The 18,991-nt window shown below is 40.0% G+C and overlaps 1 protein-coding gene across 2 annotated transcripts in view; it reads left to right on the top strand.

The window, feature by feature from the left end:
* The window catches only part of mvb12bb (multivesicular body subunit 12Bb), a 45,810-nt gene extending 29,997 nt beyond the window's left edge, over positions 1-15,813 (top strand). For both annotated transcript variants that reach the window (XM_028032652.1, XM_028032653.1), the window contains exons 8-10: positions 9,537-9,592; positions 9,988-10,047; positions 15,138-15,813. In XM_028032652.1, coding sequence (XP_027888453.1) covers positions 9,537-9,592; positions 9,988-10,047; positions 15,138-15,179 — 158 coding nt within the window. In that variant the 3' untranslated portion in view covers positions 15,180-15,813. The remainder of the gene's footprint in view (positions 1-9,536; positions 9,593-9,987; positions 10,048-15,137) is intronic.
* Positions 15,814-18,991: the final 3,178 nt, after the last annotated feature.

The following is an 18,991-nucleotide window of genomic DNA, read 5'->3' on the forward strand; positions in this document are numbered from 1 at the left end:
AATAAAACTGCAGCTACTAAATTAGTGTTTAAATTTGCTTTTTTGTGCTTCTTTTCATCATGACGTAGCAGATTAGCTTCAGTGATTTAAGGTTAGATATTGCTGAGTATGTAAGCAGTGGGTTTATTTTTGCCTCTAGATGGTCTCTCAAAAAAGTTGAAATTGCTTCACCTTGCCGTTTTTGGCAAGGTGATTTGCCAAAACCGGTTTTATCATATTTAATATTTAAAGCGTAAATAACATTTTCAGGTTCCTTTTTGAAGCGGTGCCCTTGGTATAAATAAAATTATGAATAATTCCATATTGGTCATTCAAGCTAACAACAAGTGTAGACACAGAATAAGCAAATTCTACAAAATAGTCTTAAAATGATGAAAGGAATGAACAAAAAACATGCAAATGTTGCCTGTTAGCGTCACACATTCTTTCATCTTTCCAGCTGTCTGGATACGTCAAGAAGCAAGAAGTGAAATTAGAAGGGGGCTTAAAGGCATTGGTCCAAATTCAGCTGAGTTGCAGTGATTGGTCAGAAAAAAAAAGCAAATACAGAAAATGTTAAGATTTGTGTGAAATTTGCAATGACTTTCGGAAATTGCAAGTCCGCGTGAACCATAGGGGTGTCAGATTAGAAAAGAAAAATAAATTCTATTATATTATTCCATTACAAATAGTCAATAGAGTAATAGTTGATGACATTAAAGTAATACATAAAACACTTATTTTAATTGGTGACATGTTTTTTTGTTTTTTTTTTACGTTTCCAGTGGTATTTGTGTTTATCTGATTATGAGCTCCAAGTCTTTGACGTCAGAAGGCCTCCTTGCCATCACCCTAATCTTTAACTCTCTCCACAGATTGTCCATCAAAAATATTTATTCTGACTTGACTGCTCCAAAGCATTAATATTTCTTCTAGTGAGAACAAAACACCTTGGTGAAACTCAAAAACTGCATCCTAAATTTGCCAGGGGTGTGAATAATTTTGAGGCTAATTTGTATATTTCATGCAAGCATAACGACACTTTTACACTCAGACATGGATCGGTTTTCAAATGCAGCAAAAGAAAGAGTCAATAAGAGCTCTTTAAACAGTTTAAAAGTTTATAAGCAGGCATTATAAAGCTGTTACGCTGTGAGAAATAAGACTTTGTTATTACATGACAGCATATTGACTTTGTCACAATTTCATTGGGACAGGAAAGGGAGTTAGTTCACTGGTCATGAGCTCTCTTTTTCCCACAGTTTTTATTCTAATGACTGCAGATATTATTGTTGCATATTCAAAAACCAAAGAAAAAAAAGAAATCCAATAAAATGTGACGAGAGTCAATTGCGTTGAAATACAGCTTAAAATAATGACTTTTATTCATTTCATATGTCAGGCCGGTCTGTCCAGGTTCGGCTGCCAAACGCGATCAATCCCAACGTGATGGCGCCATTAAGTTTTTGAGGATCAATCCTGTGTAAATCCTAATGGATTTTTTGACTGGAGCCTTGAAGCCCTGAGGCATTTCTGGACCTTTATTACAGTCAAATAAGGGACTTTAAATGACTTTGCATTCGGCCAGACTGGACTGTGGAGTCTCATCCCTCATTGCTTTCTATCCGTCCCTGAGATAGAAGCGGTGCTCCATTAGTTTCGGTGTCCAGACGTGGACGGCCTCAATGGATGGGCCTGTCACGGCTCTCTCATTTGCCCCCATGTACAGCAGGGTTTGTTATCACACATCTAATTAGAACTTGATAAAAAATATTTCACAAAAAATCCAGTCATTAAATATAGTTTAAGGAGATTTATGGTCAAATATGCCTTAAAGATCTTTTAATGGCTCTGCTGACTTGTTAAGTTTGTAATTAATGGTCTTCTAATACAAAGTGTGGTGTGATTTAGAAAGCACAATGAGATTCTGGGAATGAAGTCGTTTTGGAAAAGGGCATCTGGGGCTCCCAGTAGCCATATTAAATAGTTCTGCTCAGACTGCTTTGCTTAGAACCATAAAGTCTGCTTTGAAAAGTTCAAACACACCAGTGTTTTTAGAAAGATGAGGCCATTTTTATGCTGTGGTGCACCAAATGCTGCATAATTATAAAGCAGCCGCAGCAGAAGTCTCCGCTTCTTCTGTAATGCCGCATGCATTTTTAAAGTGCAAAGCATAACAGTTTAATTTGAATAATGGAATATATCTCTTTTTTTTTTTAAGTCCCCTCATTCTGACAGTAAAGCTAACAAACAAACTTATATGTATTCAACGGCAAATGCATTGCACCAGAAACAGTCTCCTTTTTCGTCAGGAGAGTAATGGTATCCTTATTAGCATAATTAATGACAAATGGCAGTGCAGCATTGGTGAATTGGTTCTGGGGGAAGATAAATTGGTGGATGCCCAGGTTAGTGGCTGCCAAGGAGGCCTCTTTGGCTGTCATCCCTCCTGCTTCCGCTCTGGCGCAGTTCATTACTCACCATGTGAGATGCCACATTACATTGCCCGGTACTGTGAGCACGGAGAACTTAATAACGCCACCCACAACCACGCGGGGCCCGCTGCTTTACCCACAGTCCAGAGGGCAGGTTCTCTCTGCGAGGGCTCGCATTTGTGAAGAGCGAGGGCTGCACGGGAGCCATCTCCTGCAGCTCCGCTGATCAAAACAGATCACACGTCAGTCACTACTTCAGGGGAGTTGAAACCATATGACCCAGTCGCCCGAGCTGCTGAGTGTTTCTTGTTAGGATTTCTTGGGGCTCGCCACATCCCTCCCATCATTACGGGTTAGTTTGCCCACAGAACCGCTAATTAAGAGGGGATTTGTGTAATTGTGCCTTCTGCTGCGTCCCATCCGGCACATGCAATTTACTGCCAGTCCTCTGCGAGCTTTTACACTTGTCCAGAGAGGCGGACACCATTTATGCACACATTCTGCTGCACATTTACCAGCAGCCACAGCTGGGGATCAACGCCAGTGGCATGACGGTGTCTTAAAATACTCCATGCTGCTGATTAAAGTCTGATTGTCAACTGTTTCTTTTCAGCAACGCTCCCAGTTGCAAGCTAGCAGACGGGTCTCTCCTGTCACTTCTGAGAGGTTAGTGTTTTCAGTGACAGAAATAGGTTCCTTTAGGTTCTAAAGCTCTGCATATCCCTTATGAATAGTCACATGTTACAACCACAAACTTCAATGTGCTAAGCTGAAGGAAAATAATACATGCAATTCAAAATTTTTCTTTGCAAATAAAACCCGAAAAGTCTGGCTTGTATTTGTTTTCAGCCTCACTGAGTCAAGGCTACCTTTACTGTAAGTAGAGCTAAAGGTCTTTAGGAATGTCTCTACCAGGAAGTCTACTGTAGAGGTTGGCACAACTGACTTAAAGTTTTATTACCGTGTTGTGTAGAATTTACCATGATTAAACAGATGATAAAATAAAACAACTCAAATACTAATCCAAAACTGAACGCACCCATCATCAAAGAGGCTACTTCAAACAACTAATAATTAACTTCAATCATATTTTCAAATATATCAGTTTTTATTCACTCTCTTATCAAACCAAAACTCATTCAAACCTAAAAAGTATTCATTATGATTGTGTTGCCTATCTTCAGGTTTTGCTGACAGGAATAAAATTCTGTACATGACTTTATAATCGCAATTTTATAATGATTCAAAGGCATAAGAACTTCTGCTCTTGACACCACTTTGTTAAAAATGTAAATTCTGTTGCGACACCTCCAGGCGCTGCAACCGTCTTCTGATGTCTAAGTTTATTTCTCATTTTGTACTATTTTTCTTTATCTTTGTATATTATGTATATACACGTAACCTGCATCTTAACTCAAGTCGAGCAAATCTCAATCTCGTTGTAATCTCTTGATGACAATGACAAATAAATCTTATCTTATCTTATCTTATGATTGTTGTTGTACTGCAATAACAATAAAACAATTTTTTTTTTTACAATTCTCAATCAGATCGAATCTGGAAACGGCTCTTCAAGTCGTATTTCAGGTTGTTGTCCTGCCAGAAACTGAAACCGTAGCGCCGAATCTGTTGCAAGGACTGTTGCTTATTTAGCTCTATCTGACTTTCCTCTAACTCTGACCGGTTCCCTTGAATCTGCTAAAGAAAAGCAGTGCCTCAACATGATGCTGCCATCATTTGTCTCTATTGGGATGATGTTTTCAGGGTGACGGGAAATGCTTTAATTTAGCATTTCCGTTTGTTGTTTCCTTATGGCTTTGTTTTAAAGTCCTGCTTATGGTGTGCAGCTCCTTCAGATTTACCATGACTCTCCTCCATTATTAATCCTCTGCTCGACTGGGTTGTCAGTTTCAGAAGACAGCAGTATCTTCATAGGTTTGCCATTGTACTATGCTGTTTCCATTTTGAAATGATAGATATGTGTGGTTAAAACAGAGATATAACCCATCTGTGTTTTAAACTTCTCAACAAGCTGCCTCCTGACCCGTCCGCTGTGTTAGTCTTCATGATGCTGTCAATTCTAGCAAATGTCTCAGAACATCTGCAGTTACACTGAGATCAAATTATGCGTTAGTGGATTGAGCGGCATCAAATGAGGTGATTCTTGAAAGAATTTGGATTTTTTTATTTAAGGATTTCAGAGTCAATTCCAAAAGCGTGCCATACTTTATTTATGTAAAGCCATGTGTCGTTTTCCTCCTACTTCAAATAAATAAACTCTGAATAAAATATACTGGAGATTTTGGTCGTAAAGTGGGAAAAAAAAGTGATAAAGTTAAAGGGGGATAAATGTTATTTCCAAGCAATTTGGCATGAGACCTGTCCAGCACACAGCTGGGGCTGACTTTTGGCTGAATCTCGCCATTGGATTTTTAGCACTGCTTGTAACAGATGTAAACATGAGTGAGTCATTTAACCTAGATTTTGTTTTCTTTTTTTTCTTTTTTTTGCATCTATCTGTTGTTACAGAAACATAAATGCAATTATTTTCACTGTATGTCCACATTAAGCTTGGATAATAAAATACCTCCATCATGTAATTTTATCATTTTCTGTGAACTGGACAAAGAGTACGCTTATTTACAATAAAGTAGCTTCTTTGCACATTTCCTCATGTTTCCACTCCACTTCGTTTCTTCAAAAATCAGAAACATCCCACCCTCTCATCCAGCGGTTTGTAACCACAAACAGATTCCTTCACTCCGTCGTCCGTGTTCGCAAAACCTTTTCAACTTTATTTTTTTCGCACATTCACGTAAAATAAAGTAAATATTTTAACATAAACCCAGCTGCTGTCAGGAAGGTTGCAACAGAATGCTCCACTCCCACTGCGGTGAGGCTGAGGAAATAAGCCGCACACATCCAGAGGAGACAAATAAAAATAGATTCGACACCATTTTCACACGTAATCTGTTTCAGTATCAGTGTTTTGTGCATTTTAGAATGTTAATTGACTTCCCAGTAAACATTTAAATTATTCAAAATTTACACTTCCGCTTTTGCAAATCTTTTTTTTTTCCTTTTTTACTCATCTGTCTTGCGGGTTTAAAAAAAGTAGGGGAAAGATAAAAGAAAAAGAATGAGTTTCATAGAGCCATAGTCATTAAAAGAATCTGAAAATAGCAACTCGCTATCATCTGTTCTCATAGCACGGGTCAGGAGCTCTGACACCTCCAAAATTCCTCCTGTCAGGGTAGGGGGCCATTTGTATTCTCTCTCATTAGGCAATTTGACTAATGACCTGCCGTGGCTGCAGAGCTACTGAGGGACCCAGAGCCTCGCGCCCTCTCCCTTGCAGCCGCCTGAACACACAACCTCTATTGGAATGGCACAGATGGCATGCCCGGGCGACAAAATAAACTACAATATGTCTCCGAGATGCTGTCAGGCCTGGGCACCATTTCTCATGTCAGAGCGGGGCTAAGGGCTGTGAGTGGGCATAGGGGTCCTCCTCCTCCAGCTCTCTGTTCATCTACTCACCATTATCTGCAGTGGTGACAGAGAGCCGGGTCTGCAACTAGAATAGCATTTCTGTGGTCTGCATGAAGAATAAGGCTCAAATTGAACGTCACATCGACACTGAAGGGATTGCAATGCCTAGCCTCACTGCATGCAGAGGGAAGGGATTATTCAGGTGTTTGGAATGTGAAATGCAGCAGCTTCTGGATGAGGCTTTCTAGCCATTTTGGAGTCGTTTCTCTATTATTTCTGTGCTGCCGAACAATAGAACCGCACAGGAGAGGAGGTTAATTTGCGCTCGCACGTCGTTCCTCGCTTAATTCAGGGGCTTAGACAGATTCGCCCGTGTAATCACACCAGACGGAGATCAATGCACTTCTGCCGGATTAGTGAAGTGTAAAATAAAAGTTCATCAACATTCCTGAAGTGCTACTCCTGAGTGGTGGCTCAGGTAATATGGGGTATGCTCGATCAGCCACGCATATTTTCCCATCAGTCAGCGCTGCGGCTTGTGTGTTTGTGCGCGAGCGCTCTTGGCGTGCGCGGCGGCGGCGGCGTATGTCGGAGGTGTGGGAATGCGATGTATGGTGTTGCTGAGGTCCTGGGTGACAGTGCATCCAACAATGGAAGAGTGAGGGATTAGTGCTCAGCCCAGCGTACGAGGGAGCCCTTCCCGCCCTGAAACAGCCATTCATCTGTGCCCAGGGGCTGGAGATGACAATGCAGCCATTGCTCATTGCACCTGACGGAGCCATTAATAAGGCAATGATCCACACGGGGCCTGTGCTGACTTCGTTCTTTACACTACAATCACTCAAGCCACAGGGTCCTCCTTACTTAACACCGCCGCCGCGCTCACAGCCATCATCATCACTACCATCATCACAGCCACTCTACCAAAAGTCCTGCCAGATGTTTTCCTATTGACTCCAAATGCCAAACAGGTACCCGGCTTCCCCGCACTGCAATACGCTTATGAGGTAATGGAGTGTAGCGTGGCCACTTGGGCGGGTGGAACATGCTTCATGCTGGGATTTCTACTCAGAAGATTGGATTTACATTATTTTTGCCCTTTGCACCCTCGGATTGCTCCATAGTACAGCATCCATCCCTTACCGCCAAGTCATCTGCTGCGCCTCTCCATTTGTCTGGATGTAAGATATGCTCTGTAGTATAGATGGCGGAGGAATACAAAGTAAGATCTGGTTTTAAATGTAATCCTTGAGCAATAAAGAAACTCTCTGGCCTTCGGCTCTCCGCATCCATCTGTCCGTGCCGTGTAGATCCATCAGCAAGCACAATCTCTGCTTCCCATTGCCAGTTATTGATTTAAATGTATTCTCCCTGCCTACCTCTGCCCTGGCGTTGGTCCTGGAAGCAACAAAGTGGCGTTCACTTGTGTTTTCAAGGTTCGAACAGCTGCCATGAATGGCTTCAAGCTCTGAATAGTCACACATTAAAAGCTAATCTAGTGAGATAAGAATCTGTCCTGTATTTTGAAATATTTTTGATCACTCCTGCTTTGGGCTGGGCTTAGGCACTGAGGTTATCTGCAGCGCCACCTTTCAGGTTGTGTTATTTTAATGACGTTTTGTATATTTTAATGATGATCACGAAATCAAGCGCATAATGTCAATGATGCCACGAAGATTAATAGCGATGCATCAATCATAGATTTGTAGCCAATTTTCGGTCGCTGGTTTTAGGAAGGCGTCAAACTGCCAGCATTGATTTCTCTTGAAAAAATGTCTTTCTGGCCTTTTATTTTGTTATTTATGTCAAAAGCAGAGGTGACGTTTCACTGTGTGTGTTCCAGAGGACTCACTGCAAGAAGGAATCTTGTATTCATTTAAAGCAAAATCATATTACTTGGAGTTACCATTTTGAAACAGTTTGTAGCATCTTTTTTTAGCAAAGAGCTTAGTTAGCAAAGTTAGTATTAGTAACTTTGAATATCAGTTTCCTTATTTAAAAAAAAATAATTATGTTACAGAATTTCTCAAGCTGACATTTCCAGATCCAGCATGTTACAAAACACACAGAAGATAAAAAAAATCAGAAGAATGAAACAAAGCACTGTAAAAACTTTTTAAAGCTATTTTATTGATTTTCTGGATAGTACTTTATGATTGTTTTGTCTGTGAAAGGCGTTTCAAGAAATACACTTCATTGAAATACTTGTTCTAACGCATTCAACTTCCAAATGCCGAAGTCAGCTATGGGTCAATTCCCCCATTGGTCAACAGCTGATTTCTCATTATATCAAAGTGTTAACATTCAAATATTAACTAAGAAAACTTTTAACCTGTTATTTTAGTAATTATGTGCATCAAAGCTTGCTCACATTAGCATTTAGCTCAAAGCGGCTCTGTGTTCAACCTTTAAGAACAGTATGGGGTAATGAGCAAAAACCAAAAAGCCAAGAAAAGTGAAAAAGCTTTCCTTCTTTGCCTGCAAGGCCATAGCCACACTTTGATCACAAAGATCGCATTGTGTTACGGTTGTCTCCGAGTGCCAAACCTTGCATCCCTGTAATAACCGAGTCACAGAAAGCTTCAACCTGAGGAAAATTTTTATCATGTCAGTACTGTTAAATATTGCTCGGAACAGGAAAAGCCGACGCGATCGCCAGCTCCCAGACGGTGACTCACAACCTTGGCTTACATTTATGAGTTCCACAGTCAGGTCCAGCGCCGTGACCTGACTGCGGGTTAAAGAGAAGCAGTTTGAAGCTCGGCCCCTTGATATTTGGAGCTGTGGTCGGGAGCCAGCGCCGGCAAGTTTTATCACTCCAGAATTGGGAGTTTTTACAAAGACGCCGAGCAGCTGCAGTTTCCCCCTTCAGCGGGGAAGCGAGAGGCTTTGTGTCTCCTGTCACCCCGTGTTAATTTGGGCCCTAATGTATTTTATAAACAAAGGGCTGCTCTCTAGCCTGACAGTCGTGACACCTTGATTCCAGTGCAGGATGCATGCAGGACGGGGTTACACCATTAATAATCAACTGGCAGCCATCACACCATTTTAACCACGATCATTATGATAAAGGGCATACACTTAATTACAGGCCTGCTTAATTATAGCTCTGTTGAAGCTCGTTTGTTTGGTCAAATGCTAATTATACCACCACGCTCCTGGCAAGTCCTCATTTCAATCCACTTTTTTTTCCTTTTTTTTTTTTGCTGGCTGAACAGTGCGGCTTATTTTCATGCAAATTTCATATCTCGTGAGTGTTTTGTCTCCCCTCTATACGCTTTTCTGTGCCTACAGTGCGAGCGCGTCTTTGTTTCAGAGGTGAACATCTCTCAGACAAGACAGAATCAGGAATAATCAAGAGTAATTAAACTGGAAGAGGGCTGGGAAAAGGGCTGGGCTGGAGGAGAGAGTGGAGGTGCTCATACACAGTGAATAAAAAAAAAAGCCTTTCATCTTCTCTCTGTAGACGGAAGGCGGGGAGGCGCTGGGGCGGCTGGGGATGGTGATAGCTTTGCTGTTTTGTAATCCTGCGTTCAGACTTCAGAAAGTAGTTGCATTTAAGGCTAAAGATTAAAATGTTCTGTTGGTGTAAAGTTCAACTTTGTTTCTCTTTCGTTCTCCTCTCTGCAGCTCTCGATGATGTGCCATTTATGGTGTCGGAGAAGTTTCATGTAAAACCTCAACAGGTAAATAAGAAAATCCTTCGGATCAGATGGCAAATGCATGATTATTTCCTGACCATAAATGCAACACGAGAGTGAAAATAAGTCATTTTCTAGTGCATCTCTTCAGATGAGCAGTAGCTCCCATTTCCTTCCTTCATCTACCTTTCCTTTCCTTTCCTTTCTTCCACACTGAGAGATGAATGCGTGCAGTCAGGCAGAGCTGACTCAATGCAGTCCATTTGGCTGGCTGGCAGAGGTTGTCACTGCAGCCCCGTTTGTATTGACATGGAGCTGGAAAGGATTAAAGTTTTTAAGCATGCTTACTTAGCCTTGAGCCTAACCGCCATGTTTCTTCTGTGCTTTTTTTTTTCTTCCTCCTTCCTCTCCTTCCTCCTCCCCCCTGCTTTTGATTTCAGATGCAGCAAGTCAATTTAATGGGCATTACGATCAAATCCCTGGCAGAGATCGAGGAGGAAGTGAGTAGAGGCTGCAACGCTCGGCTGCCGCTGCCGCCGCCGCTGGCCCAGAATGCAAAGCAAACGGTCTTGGGTTGTAATTAAGTGTCTGAGACAGTGAGGCCCTGTTGGCTCCACTAAGCCCCAATTGAATAAAAGCATGGCCATGCTAGGCAGCCTTTCTCTCCTAAAAGTGTAGCCTCCTGTTCCAAGAACTGTTGACTTTTATCCCCTTACTCTTGCCTCCTACAACTCAATCATGCATCTCACACAGCGCTGTAGAGCTTAAAGGCGCAGTTTGGGTTTTTGAAAACAAATTTCTGTTAAAATGTTATAAGATGGTAATGATTCTCTGGACCTCTTCTTATCATTTAAGTCATTATTAGTTGATCCAGGAGGACTGGATCGATACCACCTTTGACTAGTCTAGTCTACCGGATGGGCAAAATAATATTTGGTGATGAATTTTAAATGTGTGGGGTTTTTTTTTCTCTGGCTGATGAGGTCATTGCCACAGAACAATAAATGTGACATGACAAAGGAAGCTTTACCTTATTGTAAATGAAAAACAATTTCAATACTATTTCAACCAATAATCCATCGGAACTACAGCTTTTTCTCCATCTTACCTTGGATTTTAATAGAAAAATTGGAGTAAATCTGCACAACGCTAGAAGTGTGGATTGTGACCTTACTGTATCCAAACAGTTTCTTTGATCTTTAGCATCTTGGACCCTATCATAAGTGTGGGGTGTGGACATACACTGCACTAAGATGCTAAATACATCAATAGCATGGAAAGAGTTTATTCATGACAGTTGGAAATGGCAACCTATAAATATTGCACTCCCAACAGTCTTGTGCACACAGATGAGGTGATAATGATATTCAGTAATGTGAAGCCTCTTTTCAAAGTCTGTGTATTCATTTAGCATGAGGCGAGACCGTCGCGGAGAAGGGTGCTATTTCAGCTAACCAAACAGAGAAACAACAACAGTCCTTCGAAATACAAAGCTTTTCAAAGTAGAGGGGGCATAATCAATGTGAAATGATCAGGTTATTATCTAACAACTATATTTTCTCCATCTAAATGTGGCCCAGGGGTCTAGGAGACGCCCATGTCTGGTTTTATCAGTCACCAAGTTTTTTTAGTGCGCGTTTCATGCGGGAAGCTCATTGGTGACGCACTGACTCCAACTTTGTATACTTGTGTAAATAACCGTTGCCTTTTCCATAAATAATCACCCAAAGTGGCTCAAGTTTAGCTGTTAGCGTCAGCAAGTGGGACTAGGTTAAAACACCAAGAAAGTTGTTTTGTGCAGTTAAGATAAAAGGTGCTTACGATATTTCAACACAAGCTCGCTTTAAAATCGCAAGCTAACCTTTTTGAAGGGCTTTTAGTTTCAGATTCGGCATGTTAAACTTTTTAATCTTTCAGTCAGCCCCACCGTCGAGAAGAAAGTGACATTGTGCCGTAGAGCAAATAAAAAAGAACTACAAAAGTTCTCCCCATTTCTGATGAAATACTGTAGCCTGCAGGCATCTGTAGGAAGGAAATCATCTGTGCGCAGCTCCTTCCCTTTACAGCTCAACTGTTTGTGAAAGCGAGAGACAGAAAGAGTGCGCATGTCTTTGTGCGTTTCGGTGTGTGTCTGTGCGTGCGTGCGCCGGGGGGGGGGGGTGCTCTAAAGAGAGTGACAACCCCCCCTTCTCTCTCATTAGCACGGTATCTTGGTATCAGAACTGCCAGGAAGTGACAGACCACTGTAAAAGAACAGGTGCTGTTGGGTTTGAGATGTGTTACAGAGCAAACACTCCCTCATCAAACCGGGTGTCTGTTCTGCACTCTGCCTCTGTCTTCTGTCACACACTATCCAAATCACACGGAGTCGCCATCTTGTCATATGGTCATCTGAATGAAGCTCATTGCCGGCGCAGGTATTAACGCCATCTACATGTGCATGTGTGTGTGTCCAGGCTGGAGACAGGCTGACTACTCATCCTATATATTCTTGTCTTTTATTCCTTCTTCCTCCACTCTCGCTTCCTCTCTACCTCCTCCTCCTCCTCCACCCTCCTTTTCTTCTCCGGGAGCGTGATTAGCAGGAGGACACATGGTGAGCTGAGCTGGGGAAGAGAAGGGAAGGGCATGAGAAATCATTAATTACAGCCGCGCTGGAGCTGATGAAGTAAATGTGAGATAGTGTAACACACAGGATTTAGTGAAGTGGACGACAGCACAAGATTAATGGCGGGGCCAGGCTGATGAGGATAAGTCACAGCTTAGCTTGATAATTAGTTTCCAAGTGGAAACATCCCTCACCATTGTGTTATTTTTACTTCTCTCCTCTTATTATTATAGCCCGATGAGATGTGCGGCATAAGCAGGGCGAAAGTGGAGTCAGTGATGTACCTGCGAGGACCAAACCCTTCTCCTTTTGTTTTCTTTGTTACACTTTTAGTGCAATTTCTAAGATTCTTTTTTTTTTTTCTTTCTTTCTTAGATGCAGCTGCTGCTTTCCAGTTGCAAATATCTTCTTCCTCTGCTGTCCAGGAGAGGTCACTCTCACTTGTCCTCTGCTATTCCTCTTTCTCAAAACCTAAAAGCGCTCCTACTACGAATTCTAATTGCCTTCTCGTCTCAAACTCCTCCAAATAAAAAAATAAAAACACACACACACAGAAGGAGAAGAAAGAGATGTACCTTCTCAAATTCTCCACATGCACGTGTAATTGAGGTAAACTGTTGTAATCAGAGCCACAGTTGTAGATAAGACCATTCCCTAACAGGCATCACTTAAGCCATGTCTCAGACGATGTTGGTTCCAGCAATTAGGCATTCTTTTCATTTCCCAAATGACTCGCAAAAAACTTGCGGATATTATAATTGCTTTTAGCCACGCATATCTAATTTGTGTCTTTTTAAGTGTTAATTAGTAAGCGAATTAAAGTGACATCTTTATGTAGTTTGCTCTGCTGAAAAATGTTGTTGGCGGCTGCTTAATGATTTTTAGAGCGAGTATAGCAGAGTGGAAAGAAGTGTGTGTGTGCACACATGACGGGGTTTTCATTAGCACCTATGTATGAGCGCTTTTTAGTGCTTGTAGGGAGTTCTCTGCGGGCGTGTGTGTTTGGGTGTGAATGAATGGAAGGACAGTGGTGTACAGGGGTGTGTGAGAGGGAGAGAGCTCCAAATAGAGGTGGAATTAATGAAGACAACATGTCACATATTTTTGGCAGTGGAGCAGGGACAGGAAATGAAGCTCGGCTCGTCTGGGTGACTGCCGCCCATGTTCGAGTGTGTCACTGTCCTGTCAGGCTGTGTGTAAAACTGGCAGACATTGATACATGCTCTCCCTGATAACACCCCATTCCCCCATCCATCATCCCCACACACACTCGCACGCCGCACGCACACACCCGTACGCACACTGGTATATTTATTTACTGTGCCAGATGTTGAGACTGATTTGTGTGTGAGTGGTGGGAGCTGAATTCTTTCACAAATAATAGGCTTCTGATATGTGACAGGTTTGGGTAACTTGCAGCTTCACCACCAAGTAGATGAAGGTGGGTCGTCGCCCCCTTCTCCCTCCCACAGCCCCCTCACTGCCCCATCGATGGCACACAGTTTCAAAATTTCAGTTATTGCAGCTTGCTTTCTTGGAGTTGGACTGTGGAAAACTTCTTCCAGTGATCATACAGCATCACCTAGTGCTCCGTAGCAGTAATGCAACTGCTGGACCTTTGTCTTTAAATTCACCAGAGGACGATTCGTGCTTTTGTGTAGCTCTGAAATAGTTTTGTTTATATAATCTATCACAACAGTGCTGTTTTCAGTCCAATTGTTATAAAAAAAAATCTATGTTTTTGCCTTGGAAACTTTCTTTTAATTACCGGTATGTCATAATAAACGTGTCCTTCACACCAGTGTAATAGAATTTGTAAAATTTTGGAACTATTGCAATGTAATGCTTTATGGTTTAACTCAGTCATTTTGTTGACAGGTGATTTGATGCTTGTGAGAAATAGAAGACTGAGAAGAATTAGACTGATGACTGAACTTTATGCAAAAATTACGAGTCAATTTAACTCCATACATAATTTGGCAGTTGCATATTTTGATAGAAAGGAAGACAAGTGGAAACACAAAATTGAAACATAAGTAATGTTTCTGTTTGAAATTAAAATAATAAATATAAAAATATAAATATTAAAACGCAATATCGCCAAGAGACGCCAGTTCAAAATCAGAACATGTAAGACAAGTATAATGTATCAAATGAGTTCTGATGAAGACTAGCATTTAAAAAATGTAATAAAACAAATGACAAGACTGAAGTGTAAAGTTTTTCTGGCTATCATTATTTTAAATGTGAAAAATAGAATAGCAAACCAAAATTACATTATTTTTCAACAAAAAAATTACTTCTGCTTACCTTTAATTGTTTACATTTTAAAGTTAAAATCAATCAAAATTTTTTTTGGTTTTGTTTTGTTGATGTTTCTTGCCTTTTATTGCTGGTTTCTGGTGAGAAACTACCGAGCCCTGCACGGACCTCACTCATTCCCTGGCTTTGAGTCTTTGCCAGAACTCCAAAGACTCAAGCAATCTGCTGACGCAGTGTTTTAACTTTTCTTCTTTATTCAATTTGTGTCAAAAATTATTTAAATGAAATCCCAGGACGTCATTGAGCAACATACCAAACGAATAAAAACTATAAAAAGAGAACAAGACAAAGAAACAAACGGCAATAACCAAAAACTATTTTTTAAAAAACCAAACAAATGAATTGATGCCAACTTCTAATATTGACTGTCTTGTTGATGTTTCACCGCAAGGGGGCAGTAGTTCTTTACATTCTCCATAAATTCCTTCTCTCTTCTATCTGCTGCTGTGGGCTCCCAGCTTCTGTTTGGATGGATACGATTAGATCAGTCATTTTTAATCAGAAGCTGAATGGCTTTAGTCACAATCCAGTTAAACTAGGTCAAAAATGTGTAATTAATTGTGTTTCTTTGCTCTACACTCCTCAATACTATCTTTGTTCTGTTTTTGGCTCGGTTTTCACTTGTCAGACTCTAAATCCATCTTTTTCTTCTCCTTGCAGTTCCACTACAACTTCGGCACAGAACTGAGTATTGTTCCTTAACCCCTCGTCCGGCTCTTCCTCAGAGAATCGCAACAAAAACACTTAAATGGACAAGAAGGATCATTTTTGAGTTAAACAGGAGTTTTTTAGTTTCAAATGTTGCATGATTTTTAATTTTATTTAAATTATTTAATTTCTAAAAAGTACTAGAAAAGATGCTTTGTACGTAATTTTTATTTTAGATAACTCTTGCAAACCTTTTGATAGTTCTTTTTTTTTTTATCTGTGTTTCTCAAATTGCAGCACGGGGTGAGATTTAAACTTTCTGTGCCAAAAATAAAACTAATTCACATTCCCAAACGGAGTATTTGTTAAATCTACGTTAGCTGTGACTCACGTTTCGCTCGTCAGAGTTGCACGTCGTTGCCGATGCCTCGGGAGGATGAAGGAGAACGCACAAACAGGTCCATCTGATGCTCATTTGCCAGAAGAAGCGTCTTTCTGTCAGGAAGTTGATCATGAGCAGCACACGGCACGAATGAGCGGAGCCTTGAGACGTGGAGCGTTTACCCCAGACACACACACACACACGCGCGTCAACAGTGGCTCCTTTACTGACTCAGCTCTTTTAAAAGCACCACTATCTTAAGTTTTAGCGGTGGAGAATATTCATCCAGTCTGCTGCATATCCTGAGGGAATAATTGATAGAACTTGGACTTCATTGACCTGAATTATTCTGACAACAATTAAAGTTATCCTTTAGTTTTCTGTGCAAAAACACAATGGCTTAGAATTTTGGGTTTTTTTCTTTCTTTTTAAATATGAAAAAAATACATTCTAGTAATAAAGCAGAATTTTAATAACAAAGCATGACTATTTTATTGCTGCTCTAGTTTCATTTGCAATTGAGTACGCTTCTGTGCAAATTTATCAGGTGTAATTACTATCAGACGCTCGTTCACAGACCAACATCCTGGCTGTTAATTAGACTCTCATTCTGCTAAGTTTGCTACAAGTTGTGAACTTGCAGCTTTTGCCAACTGTGTGATTTTTTTAATTCTATTTATTTTTTTTACCAAAACTCCTAGTGGCTTTTGATATTCACAGGTGTTTAATGAAGCAGGCGGCAGATGACAGCCCTCTGTGAGCGTTTGGTTTGTTGCTGTGCTCTGCTGCTAAAATCAGAGCGACTGAGGAATTCTCTGCAGAGGGAACAGCTTTCACGCTCCTTCGCGAAGGTGACACTCATGTCAGCGAAGCCCCGGAGAACGTGACAGGCTTCAACAGCCTCCCTCCCTGCTGGTTCACACAGTGCATCTATGCAGTGTGCCATATGCATACTGCATGACCGCAAGAAACATAGTTAAGATTTGCAAACTAATGTGCCAGGCATTTTTAATATGACACGAACATTTTGGGCTTTTTCATTCTAGGTGCTCCATCTGCTGTAAGCGTTCTTAAACATTGTTTCTTTGTGACATTGTTTTTTTCTACACTATGAAAATAGACTTGGAGCGTTTTAAATGTCAGCAATTAAAATAATTAAAATTGTTAAAGCATATTAGGCTGTAATTCCATTCAGCAAGTCTGCTTGAATATAATTTTTTGGCAATGAATCCAACTTAAAAGGTTTGTTTAGAATCTGAAAATGTTTGGCTAACTGTTTAAGCTTATTTATTTACATTATATTATACATTATATATTATTTATTTGGTATTATGAATGATTACATAACCTTGGTTGTAATAAACCAAGCTGCAAAAGGACAGTCAGGCCTTTTTAAGTTTAAAGAGCGTTATTTTTAATTTAGTCTAAAAAAAAAACCTTGGGTAAATCATACAAAATAACAATATTGGGCCCATAAAAGATGTCAAAGTAACTGAAGTGTACTCAAAAAAACAAGCAACAAGAAATAAGACAAAGGGGAAATTTAAATACTGACTGGTCAGCCCACAAAGACAAAAAAGGGGAGAACTCACAAAAAAGCTAACATATGGAAATCCCATTTCCCCCCCATAATCTTAAGTGGTGGTATGACCCAATTTCCATATACATATGCTTACTCCGCCCCTTTTCCCACCTCTGTTCACCTGAAGGACTGGAGCAGCTGCCGCTGAGGTAAATATGAAACAAAAACAGAAAGATCAAACCCAGTCAAACACATATAATAGTATGATTCTGTAAATAAATTCTAAACAAAAAAAGTCATTGTTACTCTGTAAATTAAATCCTACATTGTAAGAATTGAAAACTATGGTGAAATTTACAATTGTCTATTGTAGCAGGGAGATGATTAGACATTAGCCCATTTGTGAGGCTGTTGCTGCAGCCATCACATTGGTAAGAGCTAGGAAGTGTCATAGGACTTGTGGTTGAAAAGGTTTCTGCAGTAATTTAAGTTTAAACAGCTTTAGCTGTCTTAGCAGCAATGCTAAAGCTAAAGTCAAACCTGTTAGCTGGAGGCAGTAAGGCAACACATCTTACTTGTGGTTTTCAGGAGAAACATTAACATACAATCTTTTTAGAATAGATTTTTAAAAGTAAAGTTTCAAGTCTTAATCACAAACTAATATTTATTTATTAATGGTTTTTTTCCTATGGATGAGGAACCAGCTGAGCAAAACAATCTCAACTAGGTAGAATTTAACTAATTTAGCTCAGTTTGCTCATTTAAAAAAAAAAATCTTTTGAAATTGTGTATTTATGTATCTTTTAGTTGTTACAACTATTATGTTATTTTCCACGTGATTGTTTAAAAAAATAATAACCTTGTTTAAACTGGGTGCATATTCCAACAGTTTGTTTTAATGCTGTTTACTGGTTATTTCTAAAAAAAAATACCAAACCGAACCTACTATGAAGATTCAATTAACTAAACCATATATTTTCTCCAAACACAAGTAAAATAAGAGAGGAAGCCATGCTTTGAATTGCTATAGTGATGTCCTAGAAGACAATAAAAGAAAAACTTTGTACACATTTGTCACATTCTTAAGATATCTATAGCATTTGCTTTAAATAAACTGAGAGTATTTCTGCAGAGGTCAGTTTGAGCAGCAGAGCTGTGTTCAGATTCTGGCTGTAGTCCGCCGTTCACTCTGCATGGAAGAGTTTGCATGGAGTTGATGACCAGTTAGCTTCTAGGGCAGGAGAAAAGCTAAACTCTCCATTCTGAAAGGTTAAGGCACATGTATGTAGAAAAGTTTAATTATCTGCAAAAAACCCATCTCATCTCAAGTTAGTTACAGTATTTCTAGTTCTCCAGATATGATTATTGGATGCTTCATATATTAAACCCAGCACCTAATCATTTTCTGCCTTTCTTTGTTTTTTTTTAACTGCATGATTTTTAGGTGATTTGTTGTTTCGTGATTTTTTAAATGCCAAAAACATCCAGTTTTACCTCTAAGAAAATAAAAAGACTATGAATGAGTTTCAAAAAAATCTACAGCCCTTTTTCTTAATCAGATTAATCAAAACACGCGACATATTTTACATCTGTGATTCTTAAAACCTCATAATTTCAATCCAGTCTGCGACTTTTTCCAACATTCTCACAGAACCAGATTGCATTCCCCATTTGTTTCAAAAGCAAGGTAAGTAAAAGAGCTGGAGGTGCTAAACAGATGTGCCAGCAGTCCGATTGCGTCACCTACTGAAATAACGTGGTGCAGTTAGAGTCATAAAAAATAGAGAAAAGAGAGTGGCAAACAACTGCATTATGTACATGCAAAAATAAAGCACTACTTTGCTTTCAGTGCTACTATAGCAGGTAACTTGAGTAACTTGAGCTTCTTCAGATGTTAATTTACCACAACAAGCTTTAATGTATGTATGGCATTTACATTTTATCAGATAAATCACTTTTAGA

The sequence above is a fragment of the Xiphophorus couchianus genome, chromosome 12 (genome assembly GCF_001444195.1).
Source record: "Xiphophorus couchianus chromosome 12, X_couchianus-1.0, whole genome shotgun sequence".
In the NCBI taxonomy this organism is placed as follows: Eukaryota; Metazoa; Chordata; class Actinopteri; order Cyprinodontiformes; family Poeciliidae; genus Xiphophorus; species Xiphophorus couchianus.